Raw genomic sequence first — 20643 nt, 5'->3', positions numbered from 1 at the left:
CAGGTTAAAAAAAATAAACAGATAATTTGTTGCTAGGAGGCATGTCCTATAAGAAGTATTAAAGGGAGCCCCTTAGGCTAAAATGAAAGGACACTAGACAGTAAATCAAATCCAAATTAAAAAAATAATAAACATTGGTAAAGATAACTACACAGGTAAATATAAAACAGTAAAAGTGATTTTTTGTCTGTAACCCTTTTTTTCTCCTCTATTTTAAAAGACAACTGCATAGAGTAATAATTATAAATCTGGGTTGATGGGCATGAAATTAATGAGGGTGTGATTTATAAGATCTTAAGAGCAAAAAGGAGGGAGAAGAGAAGGGTGTATTTTGGAGCAACATTTTTATGCACTATTGAAGTTGAGTTGGTATTAAACCAAACAAAATTGTTTTATTGTAATCTCTAAACAATTACAAAAAAAACAATACAAAAAATAGGAAGGAAACAATAATAGAATTAAAATGGCAAATGGGAAATATTTAGCACAATAAAGGCAGTAGTAGAGGAAGAGCAGAACAAAGACATGATATATAGACTACAAATAAAAGGCAGACAAAACCCATACCTTATCAGTAATTACATTAAATGATAATGGATCACTAAGTGGTAAATAAAAAGGCAGAGACTCACAGAATGGATAAAAAATATGGTGCAACTATATGCACTTGACAACAGACAAACTTTAGATTCAAAGACACAAAGAAGTTGGAAATGAAAGGATGGGAAAAGATGTGCTATCCAGACAAGTAACCAAATGAGAACTGGAGAGAATATATTAATATCAAAGTAGACATTAAGACAAATGTTACTAGAGCCAAAGATAATGATAAAAGATTCAGTCAATCAAAAAGATAACTATTATATGCATATATGTACCTAACAACAGAGCCCCCCAATACATGAAGCAGAAACTAACAGTAGTGGAGGGAGAAATGACATTTCAATAATAAAATTCATAGGCTTCAACATCCCACTTTCAATAATTAATAACAACTAGAGAGATCAACAAACAGAAAACTTAACCCTATAAACCAACTAGACTTAACAGACATCTATGGTACACTCCACCCTACAGTAGCAGGATATACATTCTTCTCAAGTGCACATGGACATTCTCGAGGTTAAAGCATGTATTAGGACATAAAACAAGTTTCAGTAAATTAAAGATCAAAATTATACAAAGTATGCTTTATTATTACATTAGAGATCAACAGACAATTAGAGATCAATAACAATAGGAAATTCACAAAAGGAGAAAGGCCAGGTGGACAAAACCATCCCAGCACACTCAGGCCAGTGGGTTGAACTTTTGGGAGCTTCAGGTGTTTTATCCCACCTGGCTGGCAATGCAGCACTGAGGCTCCCAACCATGACATGCAGCCTGCTGCTCCTTCCTCCTGGCTGGCATGGGTTCGCAAACTTGCTGCCCCCACCATCACGCCAGGCCAGATGGTGGCCTGGCCTACAGCAGCTACAAGGGCATAATGCAGAGACTCCTCCCTGCGCACTTGACTCACTGGCCCTGCAGTGGAGGCAAGCACTGCAGCCAGGAAGCAGGAAGCTCTTTCCTCCTGGCAGGAACTGGCAGCTGCTAGCCTGCAACTCCTGCCATCGCTTCAAGTGTTGGGCAGCTCCAGAGAGTAGAGCTCTGGGCACTAGAGGGTGCCGCCTATAAAAAGGTATTATTCCATAGTAACCGTTAGAAATGAAAAGGCAAAAGAACCTGGTTCAAATCAAAATCCCTCCAACACCAAAAAGAGGGATAAGTGAAATAAAACACCGGTTTTCTTGATAAAGATTTCAAAATAAAAATCATAATCATGCTCACAGATCTACAGAAAAATATTCAAGATTTCAGGGAGGTCATCAAGAAAGAGCTATAAACTTTGAAAAGTACAGAATCTGAAATGAAACATACAATGCAAGGCTTTCAAAGCAGATTAGATGAGTTAGAAGAGACGGTAAATTAAATAAAAAATTAGAAAACAAGAATACAAAGAAGCGGAGGCACACATAGAAAAAAGGGTCTCTAGGAATGAAAGAATAAGAGAACTGTGTGACCAACCCAAATGGAACACTATTTGCATTATAGGGGTACCAGAAGAAGAAGAGCAAAAGGGAAAGTCTCTTTGAGGAAATAATTCCTGGAAACTTCCCCTATCTAGGGAAGTTAATAGTCTCTCAGGCCATGGAAGTGCACAGATCACCCAACACAAGGGACTAAAGGAAGACAACACCAAGACATATAATAAAATGGCAAAGATCAAGGACAAGGACAGAGTATTAAAAATAGCCAGAAAAAGAAAAAAGTTCACATACAAAGGAAACCTATCAGGCTATCATCAGACTTCTCAGCAGAAACCTTACAGGCCAGAAAGGAATGGCATGAAACACTTAATGCAACGATACAGAAGGACCTACAACCAAGAATACTCTACCCAGCAAGATTATCATTTAAATTTGAAGGAGGGATTAAACAATTTCCAGATAAGCAAAAGTTGAGGGAATTTACCACCCACAAACTATCTCTACTGTGTATTTCAAAGGGACTGCTATAGATGGAAGTGCTAGAAACCACAGTAAAGGAAGTAGACCAATTAATTACTAAGCAAATCCAAAATTCAATCAACTGTCCACAAAGGCAGTCAAGGGATACCCAAAGAATACAGAATATGACACCTAATAAATAAAGAGTGGAGGAAGAAGAAAAAGAAGGGAGGAAAAAAACCCTTTAGATTATGTTTGATATAGCATAGTAAACGAGTTAAGTTGGACTGTTAGTAAAAAAGCTGCCCTTGAACCTTTGGTAACCACAAATTTAAAGCCTGCAATAGCAGTAAGTACATATCAATCAATCATCATCCTAAATGTAAATAAACTAAATGCACCAATCAAAAGACATAGAGTCACTGAATGGATAAAAAAAACAAACCCATCTATATGCTGCCTATAAGAGACTCACTTAAAATCCAAAGATATACACAGACTAAAAGTCAAGGGATGGAAAAAGATATTTCATGCAAATAATAGGAAGAAAAACAAAGCAGGAGTTGCAGTACTTGTATCAGACAAAAAAGACTTCAAAAAAAAGAAAGTAACAAGAGACAAAGAAGGACATTACATAATGATAAAGGGGTCAGCCCAAAGGAGGATACCATTGTAAGTATCTATGCACCCAACTCAGGAGCACCTACATGTGAAACAAATACAGAATTAAAGGAGAAAATAGAATGTAATGCATTCATTTTAGGAGACTTCGAACACACTACTTACTCCAAAGCACAGATCAACCAGACAGAAAATAAGGAGACAGAGACACTGAACAACACATTAGAACAGACAGACCTAACAGATATCTACAGAATACTCCACCACAAAGCAGCTGGATACACATTCTTCTCAAGTGCACATGGAACAGTTTCCAGAATAGATCATATACCAGGTCACAAAAAGAGCCAAAAGCAATCCTGAGAAGGAAGATTAAAGCTGGGGGATTACACTCCCTGATTTCAAGCTCTACTACAAAGCTACAGTAATCAAGACAATTTGGTACTGGCACAAGAACAGACCCATAGAAAGATGGAATAGAATAGAGTGCCCAGATATAAACCCAACCCAAGCATATATGGTCAACTAATATACAATAAAGGAGCTATGGATATACAATGGGGAAATGACAGCCTCTTTAACAACTGGTGTTGGCAAAAGTGGACAGCTACATGTAAGAGAATGAAACTGGATTACTGTCTAACCCCATACTCAAAAGTAAACTTGAAATGGATCAAAGACCTGAATGTAAGTCATGAAACCATAAAACTCACAGAAGCATGGGCAAAAATCTCTTGAATATCAACATGAGCAACTTTTTCCTGAACACATCTCCTTGGGAAAGGGAAACAAAAGCAAACATGAACACATGGGACTACATAAAACTAAAGTTTCTGTACAGCAAAGGACACCATCAGTAGAACAAAAAGGCATCCTACATTATGGGAGAATATATTCATAAATGACATATCCAATAAGGGGTTAACATCCAAAATATATAAAGAATTCACATGCCTTAACACCCAAAAAGCAAATAACCAGATTAAAAATGGGTGGATCTAAACAGACATTTCTCCAAAGAAGAAATTCAGATTGCCAACAGGTACATGAAAAGATGCTCCACATCACTAATTCTCATGGAAATGCAAATTAAAACCACAATGAGATATCACCTCACACCAGCAGGATGGCAACATACAACTGACAAGAAACAAAAAAAGGGGAACCCTCCTACACTGCTGGTGGGAATGTAAATTAATTCAACCACAGTGGAAAGCAATATGGACGTTCCTCAAAGAACTGAAAACAGAAATACCATTTGACCCAAGAATTCTACTCCCAGGAATTTACCTAAAGAAAACAAGATCCCAGATTAAAAAAGACATGCACCCATGTGTTTATTGCCACACTATTTACAGTAGCCAAGATATCAAAGCAACCTTAGTGTCTATCAGTAAAGGAATGGATAAAGAAGAGGTCATTCATAAACACAATTGAGTATTATTCAGCCATAAGAAGAAAACAAATCCTACCATTTGCAACATGGATGGAGCTATTATAGATGGTATCATGGAGATTGGGGAAACCTAGAAGCAGAGATTTCTCTTGGGAATCTCCTCTGACTACTGCTCCCTCACCAGACAAGTCTACCTTCCATCTTCCAGTGAACTCAGCCACTGGATGCTTCATCTCTCTTTATCCTTCTGATTACCACAGTGGCTTCCTGTGTTGCTACCCTCTGAGTTGGCTCATGTAAGCTGCTTGTCTTCTTGGCATTTCTATCACTAGTGAAACCAATTCCCTCATTAAATCCTACTACGTTAAATCTCAGATTGGTTTTAGTTTTCCGGAATGGATGCTGAAAGGAACAAACATATTGAGGAATCTAAAGACTATTCACTCTCTTAAAAATGTCCCACCTACACATAAACCGGTATAGTTCTGGAGCCTCCCAGAACACTTGCAGTTTGTTCACTAATCCCACATTAAGAATACTGTATAGGATAAAAAGGTAAGTTTCAGTTTTGGAAGATAAAGTTTAGAGGTGGATGATGGTGATGGTTACAGAACAATGTGAATGTACTTAATGCCACAGAACTGTACACTTAAATACGGTTAAAATGTTTAAATTTTGTTAGGTATATTTTACAAAAAAAAAAAAAAGGGGAAGTAGACCCACATCTACAATAAGACACCGTACGGGTATAACAGAAGTAACATGCAATGAATGCTGTGGGAGCACTTGAGGTGAAAGTACTAACTGTACCTGCTGGAAAAGGTTTGAGAGATTACATCTGACCCAAACCTTGAATATGACTGCACTACAAAGACAATGAGATAAACATTACAGGCAAGGATACAACATATAGGAACAGCTGGAGAAACTGCAAGTAGTTTGATATACTGGGAACATAGGCAGATGCTGAGCTGAGTATCAAACAGGACAGTGAGGTAGGATCAGTTCTACACAGCACCTGGTATGCCACTGATACAACCAAACTGGTGGTCCAGAGACAATAAACAACACTTTGATGTATTTTCAACTGTACAATATTTAAGGAAATTACAGCAAGGCAACAGCTGGAGGTAGCTGTGTAGCAAAGGCTGTGTAAGAGGAGCAACAAGGAGCAAGTCACTGCAGTATTCAGAGATACATAAGGTAGTACAGCATCTAAGCAGAGTTTATTATTCTTTAACTTTGACTTGTGATGATGATGTAAAGCATTAGAATATGAAGTGGGGCTTAGGAAATTGTTTTGTGGTGTGTGTGTGTGTGTGTGTGCGTGCATGCGTGTTTGTGTCTGTAAGGTTAAAAAACCCTAATTATGTCAGCTCTAAGTTAGAGAACTAATTTCTCTATTTTTAGCATTTAGTGTCTGGAACATACTAAGCACCCAAAAATTGGCTGAAAGAACATTATGAAGAAAAGGAGCCAACATGAGATGGACTGAAGATGGGGAAGGGGTACTGACAAGAGAAGAATCATGAGCAAACAATAAAACTGTTACTATATTAGTCACTAAATTTTGGAATTTTAGGTCTTTACATGCTGATATGAGCTTCAAGGTATATAATACTATATGAAAAAGACTGGTGAGTATAAGATTTGCTTTTCTTTCTGTTACATACTCTTTTGCACAAAGAATGTATTTTTAGTAAGTACACAATTGTTTCAACGTTTAGAATAGGAGGTGTAGTGTGAATGCTTTAGGCAGATTTGTGTAACAGTTAATAAGATGAATTGCAAGACTACAGAAGGCACGAAATATGTCCTAAAGAAAAGTTATGTAGAGCATACTGCTAAGATTGGTGACAGTGAAAATAGAATGTGAATGACAAAGAATTTTAGTATAATAAGAAACAATGACTTTGGAGTTCTTGTGCATTAAAAAACAAATGTCAAAGCTGGTTTGTGGAGAATACAGTCAATTATTCCAGTTTGAAAATCATACTGATGTTAGTCTAGTAGTTCTTAGCTGGTGGAGTTTGCCTCCCAAGTAACCTACTAGTGGAAATATCTGGAGATTTTTCATTCTTTTAACTGTGGTGTGGTAGGGAGTTCTACTGGCATCTAATGGATAGAGGCCAGGAATGCTGCTAAAGATCCCACAGGACAAGTCCCCATAATAAGTAATTACCTGGCCCCAAATGTCAATAGTGTGGAGTATGAGAGACCTTGTTGAAGAAGACTATGGTTACTGAAACTCAACTGGACCACCAAACTGCTAAAACTCAAAAGTTTTTAAGCAAACATACACATGGCAGAAAAAAATAAAAGTATGTCAATGTTATCTTAGCACAGTGAAAATCTACTTTCAATTGGTTTACATATAAACCTGGTAAATATAACAGTTACAAAATGGCTAGCTTTTTCTCACAGATATAGAGGTTAATTGTACATACTCAGTTCTCCATAAAATGGGCATGAGATTAACTAAACATCAACAAAATACTGTTTTAAACTTAATTCATTAGTTTCTCCAAAAAGAGATGGTGGACACATTACAGTCTAATCTTTCCCACAAAATGTGCTTATCAAGAGCCCGTGCACAAACACCATTATGGGGGAATAGGGCTGAATATTCAAAAAATAAAAAAGAGAAATGGATTTTTCTAACAATAAATGGTAGCAATGGCTGTAGAGACAACGGGAAGTTTCATCACAGATGTTTACCATTTACTTTCGGGGATGTCGCCTATGATGCCTGTAAATCACTGGCTCAGGCTTTGAACTTTATAGTGTCGGGCTCCAGTTCCCAGCAGTACAATCCTCTATTTTTTCAGGGGACAAACAACAAAAAACCCGTTTCCCATACAGCCAATACACCCTGATAACTAGGCCGCGGAACTAACCCTCCTCAAATGGAGGAAAAACTAACTTGGCCTAGAAAGCGTCAACGGGCAGGCATTTCGCCTAGGAAATTTCTTGCTAATATAAATAACAAGAATTGCTGTTGCTTTTAAAAAAATGCAACTGGCATTTCAAACTTCTATACTAGACGAATTACTGGGAGGAGGGTAGAGAGGGAAGATCCACCCCTATTCCTTACAGATTTGTAGTTGAGGCGAGTTATGAGAAGGGCGTCAAGGAGGTTTTTCTAGAAAGCTGGGTGGCTGAGGAAATCCGTATTTTTCCTGATTTGGTCCCAGGTCAGACACGCAGCTCGTCAATCACGTTGATGACTCTCCTTCTGGGGTCCCAATTAAGTATGCAGGCCTGACTTTCCCTCCGAATCTGGGCCTCAGGCGTTCTACCCCGAGCTTCCGTGCAGCCCTTCCTCGCCACGCAGCCTCTGAGGAGCGCAGCATCCACACACAAAGAGGCTTAACCTGCTGAAGCCCGAGCCTCCTGCTGAAGAAGAACCACCGCCAGTCTGAACTTGTAGGCGGGGAAGCAAAAACCCCGAGGCTTCCTCACCCTGGGAAAACCTCCGGCCCTAAACGTCCTTCCGTCCCGCTCAGCCTGGTCCAGTATTCCTCCCACCCGCGGCCGCGCTTACCCAATACCAGCCGGGCTACGTCCGAAGGTAACAACATGATCCAGACCGCAGAACGAACCGCAGTAGGAGACGAGACTCAGGTAAGAGCGACAGCTCCGGCGCCGCATCTCCCGGTTGCACTGGCGGCACAGAACCCGCGGCAATCTGTCCCGCCTCTTTGACTCCACGCCCAATCGCTCGGGAGGGAGAAAGAAAGGCGCCTAAATAAAGTCCGCCTCCGTTCCCCTAAGCACTGTCGTCATTTCCGTCCCTATACTTGGAGAGGTGGGGCTGAGGGGGCGAGGAGGCGGAGTGCAAGCGCAGGAGCCGCGCCGGACGGCGGGCAGCAAACACGAGGTCGCACGCCATTGGTGGGCAAGGCGCAGGCGCGTTTCCTCGGGTGAGCCTAAGGGTTTTAGGGAGCGAGTGTTTGGGACGCAGAGCGTGGGCCTTTTGGCGCGCATGGGCAGACTGTTCCCGGCTGCCGGGGGAGAATTCCTTCCTTCCGAGGGGGACGCTTTGCGGTCACGCCAGGTTTGAACCGGAAGCGGGAACTGAGCACGCACACTCTGCTGGAGCCGCTGTCCTCTCGCCACCTGCAGCTGTGATCGCCGGGGAGGCGAGTGCAGGGGGGATTTAGGCTGCAGCCTCCGCTGCCTTAAGAGATGCTTGTCTGGGGGGTCCGAGTCCAGCTGTAAGTGCGCGGAGGCAACGCCAGGGCTTCTGCGCTGGGTTATTTGACCGTATCCGAGACGCTCTGCCTTAACCCTGGCCGCCCCGTCTCGCTCATTCCTCCAGAGCGGCCTTTCATTCCGCTCGTCACCTGCTTTTTCCCGGGCTTCGTCGCTCTCTGCCTCCCTCTCTTTGAGCTCCTAGCGGACTTGGCCATGAGCCATCTAAATGGCCTGACTAGAACCTCTCTGCGCGCCCCGTTACCCTGACACTTTAAAGTCCAGATTTAACTAGATGACTAATCATCCTTTCCCCCTGTTTCGTAATTAGTAGTTTTAATCAGTAAGTACTTGTTCAGTCTTTAACTACAGTCGCGATGTTACCAGCATGGGCTGTGGAATTACACTGCCGGAGTTTGACTATTGACTGTCAGCTGTGCGACCCAGTTGTGCGGTCGTCCTTGTGATAATTCTTGGCCTGTGATGAGCACTCAACAACATTCGCTGCTGTTTTTACCAGGAACAGATAAGTAAAAAGCCAGGGTGATAATGTGGTAGAGTACTATGCTGGTAGAGGAGTGAATGAGGTTCTCTGCAGACAGCCTGGGAGACTTAATTCAGTTTGTGATGATGAGACCTGGAAGCGTTCACTTGCCCTAGAGGATGGTAGGGACTTTCCGGATAAAACGTGTAAAGGCACAAACTGTAGAAGCTTCCTGTAGCTCAAGAGTGTGGCCTGGCTTTAAATAAAATAGATATGGGTATTTTCAACATGTTGAACTCAAGAATGGAAGAGATCACACTAGGAGAACATAAAGGGAGAAGCAAGGAGACAAGGATGTCCTTTCACGTGTGGGTGGAAGAAGAATCACCAAACGAGACTTAAGGAACAGAAAGGAAAGGAATAAGGATAACTGGTAACATTTATTGAGCGTTTGCTATGTTCTGGGCCTTGCGTTAAACATGTACATAAATCCTTAAAAGAATTTAGGGGTAGGTTGTAGTATTGTTTTTCATTTTATCTTTGAGAAAACAAGTGTAGAGAGATTAGCTGACTTGCCCAAGCTTATACAGTTTTAAGTGGCAGGACCAGGATTTTAATAGTACAGTCTGACTACAGAGCCCACACTCTTACCACTAGGAAAGAATGGCATGCCAAGGGCTGACTGATAACCAGGAAAATGAGATGTACGCATTATTGTCAAATTCTGCAAAGGGGTCAGTTCAGGTTGTAGTAGGGACAAAGGGTCAGACAACTAATAAATACAAATGGAGAAGAGATTTAGAACTGTCTGCCTCTGAAATAGATACTTACTAGGTAGTTTATTCTCACTGAGACTGTTTAAAGAGAGGGCAATAATTTTGTAGTAGGAATTTCTTCCTTTGGAAGATCGGATGTGGTCTCTCAGTTCCTTCCAATTTTAAGATTAAACAGGCAGAGAAACATAATCTGGAAAGATTGAGGAAAATTTATTGAGATGTATTAGAAAAGGATGTTCCCACCTTTTTTATTCCCTCTTGAAATTTTTTTACGTGTAGATATAATAATATACAAATGTACAATTTTTCTTTGTTTATAAACATTTGTAATTAACAAAAATGAAGCTTCATAAAAAAACTCAAAAGGATTGAAACGAAATCCTTTTCTTACATGGTTTTTTAGAAAGGTTGTCAAAAGAAGGTTTGATTACATTAGAAAACCTAAAAGGAGGAGGGCAATTGCAGTGGCATTAAGGCATAGTAAAATATAGTTGACCTTTGACATTTGCAAGGAATATCGCTATATATAATTTCTTTAATTTCCTTTTAAAACAGGAATATCATTCTCTTCCTATTTTTGTTTATTCACAGAGAGCTATAAAGCCAGTTAAGATGTAGATGCTAGTCAAAGCTTAGTAGCTGTGATAACCTACTGTGTATCAATTCCAAAATAGAAGCAATTTAATCTTTTGGTTCAGCGAAATGAGAAGTCACTACATATAAGAAAGGGTGCTTTACAAATAGTTCAGAGGGTCAGTATTAAATCCTTAAATACCCTTTTCCTTATTTTTTGCGTGGCTGTCTTTACTCATCTTTTATATTTCAATTTAAAAGTCATGTTTCTTAAGCCCCATGTACAAGTTCTCAGAACAAGAAAGTAAATTATATGTTTTGTATTTTTATCCACAGTATGATACAGTTTTTTTTGTATAGTTTTATATATGTATTTTTTTTTTACAGACAGCGGTGTGTTTTCTGAAATTCTGAACCATGAGTCTAGTACTTAATGATCTGCTTATTTGCTGCCGTCATCTAGAACACGATAGAGCTACAGAACGAAGGGTAGTAAATTACTGAGATTTAATCTTTCCTTGAAACAGTTGTGTGATCAGTAACCCATTATTATGTTCTTTGATTTTCAGAAAGAAGTGGAGAAATTTAAGCGCTTGATTCGTGATCCTGAAACTGTTCAACATTTAGATCGACATTCAGATTCCAAACAAGGAAAATACTTGAATTGGGATGCTGTTTTTAGGTATCCCATTCCATTTTTTTTACTGTCTATATTTTTCTCTTTTGTTTTTCTTTCTGTTGTGATACTATTTTTGATTATGTAGGTCTTATTTTTGCTTCCTGTATGTATTTTTGATTATATAGGTCTTATTTTTGCTTCCTGTATGTGCCTTGAATATGAAGTTGATGTTTAATATTTATTAACATAGTTTTTTAAGGATGTGCATATAGAAAAAGTTAAAAATTTTAAATCATTTGTTTAATAAGATATCTCATACATGTCTTGCTCAGATTAGAGAGAATTTAAAGTATAAAAATAAGTTACAAGTCCTTCATTATTACTTTGACATCTTTAAATATTTCTCTGAGAAACTGCCATATGTTAAATAATAATAAAAGAGCAAAAGGAATTTTAGAATATTTCCATATGAATGTAGTTAAAACACAAAACTTAGGCATTTGAAAGATGATTGCTGGACTGGAGTGGCAAAAAGAACTGATGCATTTTTACAGGAAGACAGCATTTTCAACTATAAAATCCATTTATAACTAGAAATAGATTGTAAGACTTAGGAAAGATGAATAAAATATTTTAAATTAATGTGGAGTACTGAGAGAATTGGAAACATTTGCAGCTAAGGGGAAGTATGAGTATTTATTCTTGAGTGTTTAGGACATTTTTTAGCTCTTACTTGGTACTAGGTGGACTGCAGTTAACAAGAAAAATGTATGCTTCATTTCCTTTGGTTACTTAGTTTATTTCAGATACCACGAATAAAGTTGTAAGCTAAAGATAAGTGCTATTTTTCATTAGCCACTCAGGTAGGCCAAATATGCACCTGGTATTCCCAACTAATTATGACTGTCTTCTATGCAGGCTTCATATTAGGGCTAAAAATGTTACAACTGCCTAGAAAAGAGGCAGGTCATGTACAGAATAATAGGTGAGAGAGAATTGAGAGCCCTTAATAGCACTATAAATGAAAGTTATAGATGAAGAGCTGGGCAGACCAGACTGTAAATTACTGTCATGGGGCTTAGGGCTTGAATGAGAAATGTAATTGTTTCATTGAGCTGGTACATTGAAGCAATGTGATTTAAATGATATTCTTTCTGATGGCATAAAGGACTTCTGGAATTATCACAATAATTTGAGCATCTAATTAGTTCCTGAAATTCCATTTTATTTTCTTGAAGATTTTTACAGAAATATATTCAGAAGGAAACAGAATGTTTGAAAACAGCAAAACCAAGTGTATCAGCCTCAACACAGGCCATTAGGCAGAAAAAGATGCAAGAAATCAATAGCTTGGTCAAATATTTCATCAAATGTGCAAACAAAAGTAAGTGCTGTTATGTATTTATTATAAATACTAGCTTAATAGATTTTTGTTGCATGATTTTGGTCTGAATATGCTGAGTTAAAAGTTGAGTGGTAACTGATTTCTAGTACATACAGTGGTTTTTTATAATACTAGATGTTCAAATATTTAGAGGAACTTATGCAGCATGAAATGATAGAATCTGAGGGTTGAAAGGATTAAAAATTGCTATTTCAACTACCCATTCCTCTTGGATCCCCATCTGTATGTGTCCCTAGCAGGTAGGTAGCCTTAATGATTAAACATACCTTTTGAGGTTTTTTTTTTCTCTCTGAATAGCTTTAATGGTAATGAAAACCTTTCTCCTTTTGTTAATGCTTCTACCTTCTGAGGCTCCATATCTTGGCCATTTTTTATTATATACTTCTACAAATTCATTCTAAGATCACATTAGCTTTCTTAAGCAGTCAAAATCCACTCTTAACTTATACTGTGCTTATTATTAAGAAAAATACCATTTTTTGCTCTTGATGAGCCACATATCTGCCATTTCAAACTGATACAGTTGATATTTTAAAAAGTTGATATTTTTTAACCAAAATGCAGGATCTTTGTAGACTTGTATAAGGAAAAGGGCTCCACGCAGTTCTGAAAACCTAGAAGCAGAAATGTTTGTTTAGAAGGGACTCCAGCTCAGACTGGTTGCTCTTTGCAGATAAGGATGTGGCTATGTAATAAGTTTAGTTTAAGAGTCAGAAAAGCCCAACGTTAGTAAACATTTTGAGTAGGACACAGATTGTTAGTAATATTTCAGAATTAGGTATGAGACTTGGGTCTAAAAAACAGTGGTTCAGAAAACCTAGTTTTCCAGCTCCTCTGAGATGGTAGTTTGTATGGATCGATAGTACAAGCTCTTGTCAGGGACTCCAGCAGAGACAAAGGAAAGCTACCCTAAAATATTCTGCACCTGCTTTTGCCCTGTATGATAGCCCTGCATCCATTAAAATTTGTTTTGGCTACTAACATTAGGTTCTTAATAGAGCTTAATATGCCTTTACAGAGTTTGTGAGTGAAAGACACCAAGCCCATTTGTAGCCTATCAGAAAAGTTTGCAGTTTATTATTTCACTTTCCAGTGAGAAAAACCTTCAGTTGCAAAATGAGCAATGGAGATCACATTTGAAAATACCAGTATATTGACTTATGGGAATAAGTGGATGAATTTATAAATGTAAGATCATTTAAATGGTTGAAAGGGGTGCTTTTAAATAAAAGGTTTCTGTTTCACTTTTGACTTTGTAAACATCTTTAATCTCAGAGCAAAACCAGAACACTACTATTATGTCATCTGACTTCTTCAGTTGGTTTTTCAAAGGGTTGGAGAGTTGATCTGAATTTAAACGCATGGCTTGCTTTAGTATTGGTATTCAGGGTATGATGAAAGAAAGGGAGATTAGAAAAAAAGAGGCGGCTGGGAGGAAACCAGTTCATTCCTTTGTGGAGGCATTTGTCTGTTTCTGCACAGACAAGACATAGAGCCTGGATAATACAAACCCCAGCTGTGCAAAATGTTAAGTTCCATGAGTTTCCTTAAAGTCTTTTTATCCAAATTAATTGGCCTTTTGAGGAAGATTTTTTAGAGGAGAATATCAGCATAATTCTTGAAACATTTCTCAAATTTGGCAGAGGAAGAAAATATATTGGAATTAAGGGCTTAGCAAAGTATGATTTCATCCTGTTAGAAATTTATGTGATTATTGAACAAATGTTTATTAAACATCTATTAGGATAGTTACCAGGCTATATGATGGTATATAGAGATTAATTAATTCCTTTCCTTAAGGATGTAATAGATGTTATAGATAAGAAAATGCTATAAGGACTAAACGGGAGAGAGATACATACAAGGTGTTACAGCATAGGATCATATAAATTGTGCATTCCATCATTAGCCAAATGCTTAAAATTGTGATGTAAGCCATAAGTAAAAATGATTGTCCAGTTATATCAGTGTATATTTATTTACCATAGCCTGATACTTCTGAATATGACAGTCTCATCATAAGAAAATCCTAAACTAGGATATATTCAGTTATACATGACTTAGGCCCTGATCATAGTTTATAACAAAAAATGTTGTATGCAATTTTAAGATTGTTAATGTTGAAATAAGATAAAAATCTCAACTGTGACATCAATGTAATTTACTGAAAATAAGGAATAGTTTTTCAATGTATTTTTGTTACCTGCAAAAATAACTCTGAATTTTAATAAACATCATAATAAATTACAGTAAATTAATAAAAGTGTAAAAATTATAACCTTTCATATCTATGTGCCATAAATGCTGTTAATAGGACTTGGAAGTAATTTTGCTTTTCAAAATAAATATCCTCTTTATGATCTTATGTTACTCTAAGGAGTTCATTTTATTAAAAAAAAGTACTAAGAAACTTTAAATATTTTAAGGTCTAGTGCCAGAAATTGTGAATTACTAAGTATAGGATAAATGATTGTTTTTGCTTTGTATTCCTACAGGGATTGGCAAACTTGTAAAAGGACTAGACAATAAATATTTTTAACATTGCAGTTTTAAACTTGCTGGCTAAATAGTTAGTCCCTGTCTCAACTACCCAACTCTGCTGTTGTAGTGTGAAAGTAGACATCAACAATATGTTAATGAATAGAAATGGGTGTGTTCCAATACTTTATTTCCAAAAACAGGCAGCTGGTTGGATTTTGCTGGGTCATTGTTTGCTAATCTCTGTTCTGAGAAGAAGGTTAGTTAATAGTAATTTCCCAAATGAAATTATTTATATAGCTGACATTCCAAGTCTCCTTAATTTACTTCTCTTAAGTTTTATTTATTTATTTTTAAATAGGAGCACCCAGGCTAAAATGTCAAGACCTCTTGAATTATATCATGGATATAATGAAAGATTCCTGGAGTGGTATCATTTATGGAGCAGACTGTAGCAACATACTGTTGAAGGACATTCTTTCAGTGAGAAAATACTGGTGTGAAATATCTCAGCAACAGTGGCTAGGTATGTTTTGAAGTTCATTGTTTGTGGATTTTTTTGTGTGAAATGAAATTTCACCAAAAGAGCAGTCAGTCTGTATCACCCAAATTACCTCAGCAGTTTAATAGTACCTTAATAAAATTAAATAGTTATAGAATCTGACCCTTAGCTTTCATTTATTATGTACTTCCTAAGTTATTGTTACTAATAGTGTATTAGATGCCTATTATCAGAACTGGAATTATAGAATTGAAAGATGCCTTTCCTTTTCTTAAGGACTTCGTAGTCCAGTGGCAGGAAAAACCAGAGGAACCAAGATGATATAGATATGTTTGGATACAGTGAGTTCACAGGTTGATAACACCTAAACTCAACTATGATTAAAGTAGAAAGAAAACCAAGAGAGATTTCATAAAATTGAGAGCAAGACAGTTTCAAGTTGGAAGGGGTGTGACATTTTCACTGTTTAGAAATGATAAGATACAAAAGTATCCTTGAATTAGGCAATTAGTAGGTCACTGGTAAGATAATAGAAATCAAGGTTTTAGAATAGGCTATTATAGGACCCAGTGTTATATAAGATAAGTAGAATGGGTGCTAGGGAGGTGTCTAGTGTTGTTGACAGTTTGTAGTTGAGAATTAGTGAGGCCACAAAGGAAGGAAGTTACTGTCAGAGACTGAACCATTTAAGTTTGTTGATTTCAGAGGTGTAGAATATCTGGGTTGGGGAGGGTTTAATTGGTGGAAATGGATTTTGGCTTTAACAAGCTGACTTTAAGCCAGATGTCAAAGTTTTTTTACTATAAACACCTCCAAAAATTTAGAAACTTAGTATTTGTTGAAAAGTATTCAAGATAGATTGTGCTAAATTAAAACACATTTATCTATATTCTTTACTATCATTTTATCATTTCAAAGTAAGATATATGTGGATCATAAAACCATGATCTAATCAGTGCCCTTCATTACATTTTACTGTTCCCACATGAAGAAAGGCCTTCTCAGCTGTTGTATTAATTTATGAGGTGTCATCTGGGGCCTTTGCTGTTTGATTTAAACACCAGGGAGTCTGTGTCCCAAGCACAGCCCTCAGCAAGTCTAATGACAGTCTTTGGAGAAAATACCAGTCATATCTAGGATACTTCAACATGTCTCTCATCAAATGGTCCATCCTAAATATTTAGAATATTTGCACATTTTAGACGATTACTTGTAATTGTGAGTCTTACTGAAAAAAGGCAGTCCTTCCTTTAGTCTCCTTATGATTCCATCATCTGGCATGTTCTTTGAAACCCCCTTTTTAAGTTAACTATTACTGCTTCTAATAATCAACACATTTGTTGAATTATTTTCTAGTTACCTCCCTTCTCTGCAACTTGCTTCTCAAATGAGAACTACTCAAGAAGTGAAGTTTATGTTCAAAATATATTATTGGTAGAGGTAGTGATTGAACCCATGGTTATGGACAAGATTGTCTAGGGAGAGAGTTTAGAGAGGAATGACCAGGTGACTTACAACTGAGCCAACATTTCCATAGAAATTTTGGAGTCCACTTGCTGATTTCTGTAAAAAATCCTGCTGGCATTTTGATAGGGGTTGCAGTGAATTATTGAATAATTTAGAAAGAATAGCCACCTTAATGTGGAGTCTTCCAATACATTAACATGATCTATCTCACCATTTATTGAAATGGATTTTTTTTTTTAATTTAAAGAAATCAGAGTTTTAAAATAGAAGACTCAGACACTGAGAAATGATTGGTAGTTACCATGGGGAAGGGGGTGGGAAAGGGGAATGAAAGGGTACAAAAATTCTTCATATAAGTTGGTCAGGAGGATAGTAGTAGAGCATGGAGTATATAGCCAGTGATTCTGTAACATCTTTCTATGTTGACAGATAGTAACTGCACTAGTGGGGGTGAGGATTTAATAATATGGTAACTATTGAACCACTTGAAACCAATATAAGATTGTATATCAATGATACTTCAATTAAAAAATTAGTGTTTAGTAATTAGCAGACAGAATTTGTACATTTTTGTTAGATTTTAGTGCAGTAGTTTATAAATTGTACTGTTTAAATTTTAATTTCCATATTCAGTGCTATTATACAGAAGTACAATTAATTTTTTTATGTTGATCTTGTATCCTGGGACCTTGCTAAAATTATTCATTAGATCTAGGAGCTCTTTTGTAGATTCTGTGGGATTTTCTACTTAGACATTCATGTCATCTGCAAGTAGAGTCTTTTTCCTTCATTTCTGAGCCATGTGACTCTTCTTTCATTTTTCTCCCTTATTATATTGGGCAGGATTTTAAATGATTTTTTTAACAGGAAAATGTACATAACATAACATTGACTATATTAACAAATTTTAGGTGTACGTTCACTGGTGTTAAGTATGTTTGTATTGTTGTACAACTGTCACCATCTATTTTCAGAAGTTCTTTCATCTTCGCAAATTGAAAATCTGTACCTAATAACAAGAACTCCCCATTCTTCCCTTCTCCAGCCCTAGGCACCCATTCTACTTTCTGTCTCTATGAATTTGACACCTCTTATAAGTGAAACCCAACAGTATTTGTCTTTTTGTGAATGACTGATATCACTAACATAATGTCTTCAGGATTCACCCTTGTGATAGTATGTATTAGAATTTTCTTCCTCTTTAAGACTGGATATTCTGTTGTATGTATATACCACATGTTGTTTATCTATTCATCTGACATTGGACATTTGAGTTGTTATCATCTTTTGGCTATATTGTGAATAGTGCTGCTGTGAACATGGGTGTACAATTAGCTCTTCAAGTCATTGCTTTTGGTTCTTTTGGGTAGATACCCAGAAGTGGAATTACTGCATCACAAGGTAACTCTGTAAACAAATTTACTGAGGAACTGCTAGTCTGTTTTCCACAAGGGTTGCACCATTTTACATATCCACCAGTAATGCACAGGTGTTCAATTTCTTCACATCCTCACCAACACTTGCTCTTTCTCTTTTTCTTTTTTTTTTTGGTAATAGCAACCCTAATGTGAATGTGTTTGAGGTGGTATCACATTGCGTTTTTAATTTGCATTTCTCTAATGACTAGTGATGAGCTGTTCATGTACTTATTGGCCATTTGTTTATCATTTTTGGAGAAATGCCTATGCAAGTCTTTTGCCTGGTTTTTAATGAGGTGGTTTGTTTTTTGTTGTTGAATGGTAGGAGTTCCTTTTATATTCTAAATATTAATCCCTTTTCGTATTTATGGTTTGCAAATATTTTCTTCCATTCCATAGATTACCTTTAACTGATGAGAGTGCCCTTTTGTGCACAAAAGTTTTTAATTTGATGACTACAGTTTATTTTTTCTTTTGCCTGTGCTTTTGGAATTATTTCCAAGAAATCGTTGCCAAACCCAATGTCATGAAATTTTTCCCCTATGTTTTCTTCTAATAAATTTACATTTTTTCCTCCCATATGATTTTGAATAGAGTGGTGAGATCAGACGTCCTTGTCCTTTCCTGGTTTTAGTGGGAAGCATTTTAGTATTTGACCATAATAATAAGCATGATATTAGCTATTAATACAGGTTGAGGATTGTTCTCTTGTGTTTCTAGTTTCTCATGGTTTGATCATGAATGGATATTGAATTTTATTAAATTTCTTTCTACATTTACTGATAATCACTCTTTTTCTTTAATATATTGATATGGTGAATTCTGTTGATGGATTTTTCATAGGTGGAGTCAACCTGTGTTCCTGGGATATACCCCACAGGTCATAATGTAATACCTTTTTTACATATTACTGGATTGAATTTGGAGCTTATTGCTCTAGGAAGGCTTTTAGCTATGAACTCAATTTAATAAATACAGGATTTTTTAGGTTACATATTTCTTTTTCAGTGACCTTTGGTAATTTCTTTTAAGAATTTATACATTTCATCTGCTTAGTTGAATGTAAAGCATAAAGTTGTTCTTGAACATCACTGCCTTATTATTCTTTTATGTGTATAGTTTCTGTAGGAATATTGTCTCTTTCATTATTGATTTCTGATCTTACCATTATTAGTTCTTCTCTTCGTTTTGGTTTTAATTTGTCTAGTATCTTAAGGTAGAAAGCTTAGCACATTGATTTGATAGCTTCTTTCCTGATGTATACATTTAATAAAAATTTTTCTCTAAATTCTGCTTTAGTCACATCTCACAGGTTTTGACAGCATATTTTCATTTTTCTTCCAGGCAAATATGTTCTAGTTTTTTTTATTATTATTTTAATTTTGATATCGTTAATGTGCAATTAGTTGAACAACATTATGGTTACTAGACTCCCACTATTATCAAGTCCCCCCCACATACCCCAGTACAGTCACTGTCCATGAGTGTAGTAAGATTCTATAGAGTCATTACTTGTCTTCTCTGTATATACTGCCTTCCCCATGTCCCCAACCCCCTACATTATGTGTGCTAATCGTAATGCCCCATTTACCCCTTATCCCTCCCTTCCCACCGATCCTCTCCAGTCCCTTTCCCTTTGGTAACTGTTAGTCCATTCTTTGGTTGTGTGAGTCTGCTGCTGTTCTGTTCCTTCAGTTTTTGCTTTGTTCTTATACTCCACAGATGAGTGAAATCACTTGATACTTGTCTTCCTTATTTCACTGAGCATAATACCCTCTAGCCCCATCCATGTTGTTGCAAATGGTAGGATTTGTTTTCTTCTTATGGCTGAATAATATTCCATTGTGTATACGTACCACATCTTCTTTATCCATTCATCTACTGATGGACACTTAGGTTGCTTCCATTTCTTGGCCATTGTAAAGAGTGCTACAGTAAACATAGGAGTGCATATGTCTTTTTCAAACTGGGCTGCTGCATTCTTAGGGTATATTCCTAGGAGTGGAATTCCTGGGTCAAATGGTATTTCTATTTTGAGTTTTTTGAGGAAACTCCATAGTGCTTTCCACAATGGTTGAACTAGTTTACATTCCTACCAGCAGTGTAGGAGGGTTCCCCTTTTTCCACATCCTCGCCAACATTTGTTGTTTTTTGTCTTTTGGATGTTGGCCATCCTAACTGGTGTGAGGTGATATCTCATTGTGGTTTTAATTTTCATTTC

The 20643-nt window shown here is 36.9% G+C and overlaps 2 protein-coding genes across 18 annotated transcripts in view; one reads left to right on the top strand and one right to left on the bottom strand.

Annotated features, from left to right (window-relative positions):
- Positions 1–8260, bottom strand: part of NPAT (nuclear protein, coactivator of histone transcription) — a 38816-nt gene extending 30556 nt beyond the window's left edge. Inside the window, exons 1-2 of one of the 2 annotated variants that reach the window (XM_037020246.2) lie at positions 8051–8260; positions 7601–7902 (exon numbers count right to left, since the gene is read on the bottom strand). Coding sequence is in view for 1 of the 2 variants with exons in the window: in XM_017641687.3 (XP_017497176.3) it covers positions 8051–8087 (37 nt within the window). In the remaining variant the exon portion in view is untranslated. The remainder of the gene's footprint in view (positions 1–7600; positions 7903–8050) is intronic. The other variant, XM_017641687.3, reaches the window with a different exon arrangement.
- Positions 8261–8429: 169 nt separating this feature from the next.
- Positions 8430–20643, top strand: part of ATM (ATM serine/threonine kinase) — a 125927-nt gene continuing 113713 nt past the window's right edge. For 8 of the 16 annotated variants that reach the window (XR_012132505.1, XM_073239304.1, XM_073239308.1 and 5 more), the window contains exons 1-5: positions 8437–8648; positions 10921–11022; positions 11103–11215; positions 12391–12536; positions 15397–15561. Coding sequence is in view for 14 of the 16 variants with exons in the window: in XM_073239304.1 (XP_073095405.1) it covers positions 10951–11022; positions 11103–11215; positions 12391–12536; positions 15397–15561 (496 nt within the window). In the remaining 2 variants the exon portion in view is untranslated. Of the gene's footprint in view, positions 10713–10920; positions 11023–11102; positions 11216–12390; positions 12537–15396; positions 15562–20643 lie in introns of all 16 variants that reach the window. The other 8 variants (XR_012132506.1, XM_073239312.1, XM_073239299.1 and 5 more) reach the window with 7 other exon arrangements.

The sequence above is a fragment of the Manis javanica genome, chromosome 6 (assembly GCF_040802235.1).
Source record: "Manis javanica isolate MJ-LG chromosome 6, MJ_LKY, whole genome shotgun sequence".
Classification (NCBI taxonomy): Eukaryota; Metazoa; Chordata; class Mammalia; order Pholidota; family Manidae; genus Manis; species Manis javanica.
The sequence above is the reverse complement of the archived record's forward strand: the minus strand, read 5'-3'. Positions and strand labels throughout refer to the sequence as shown.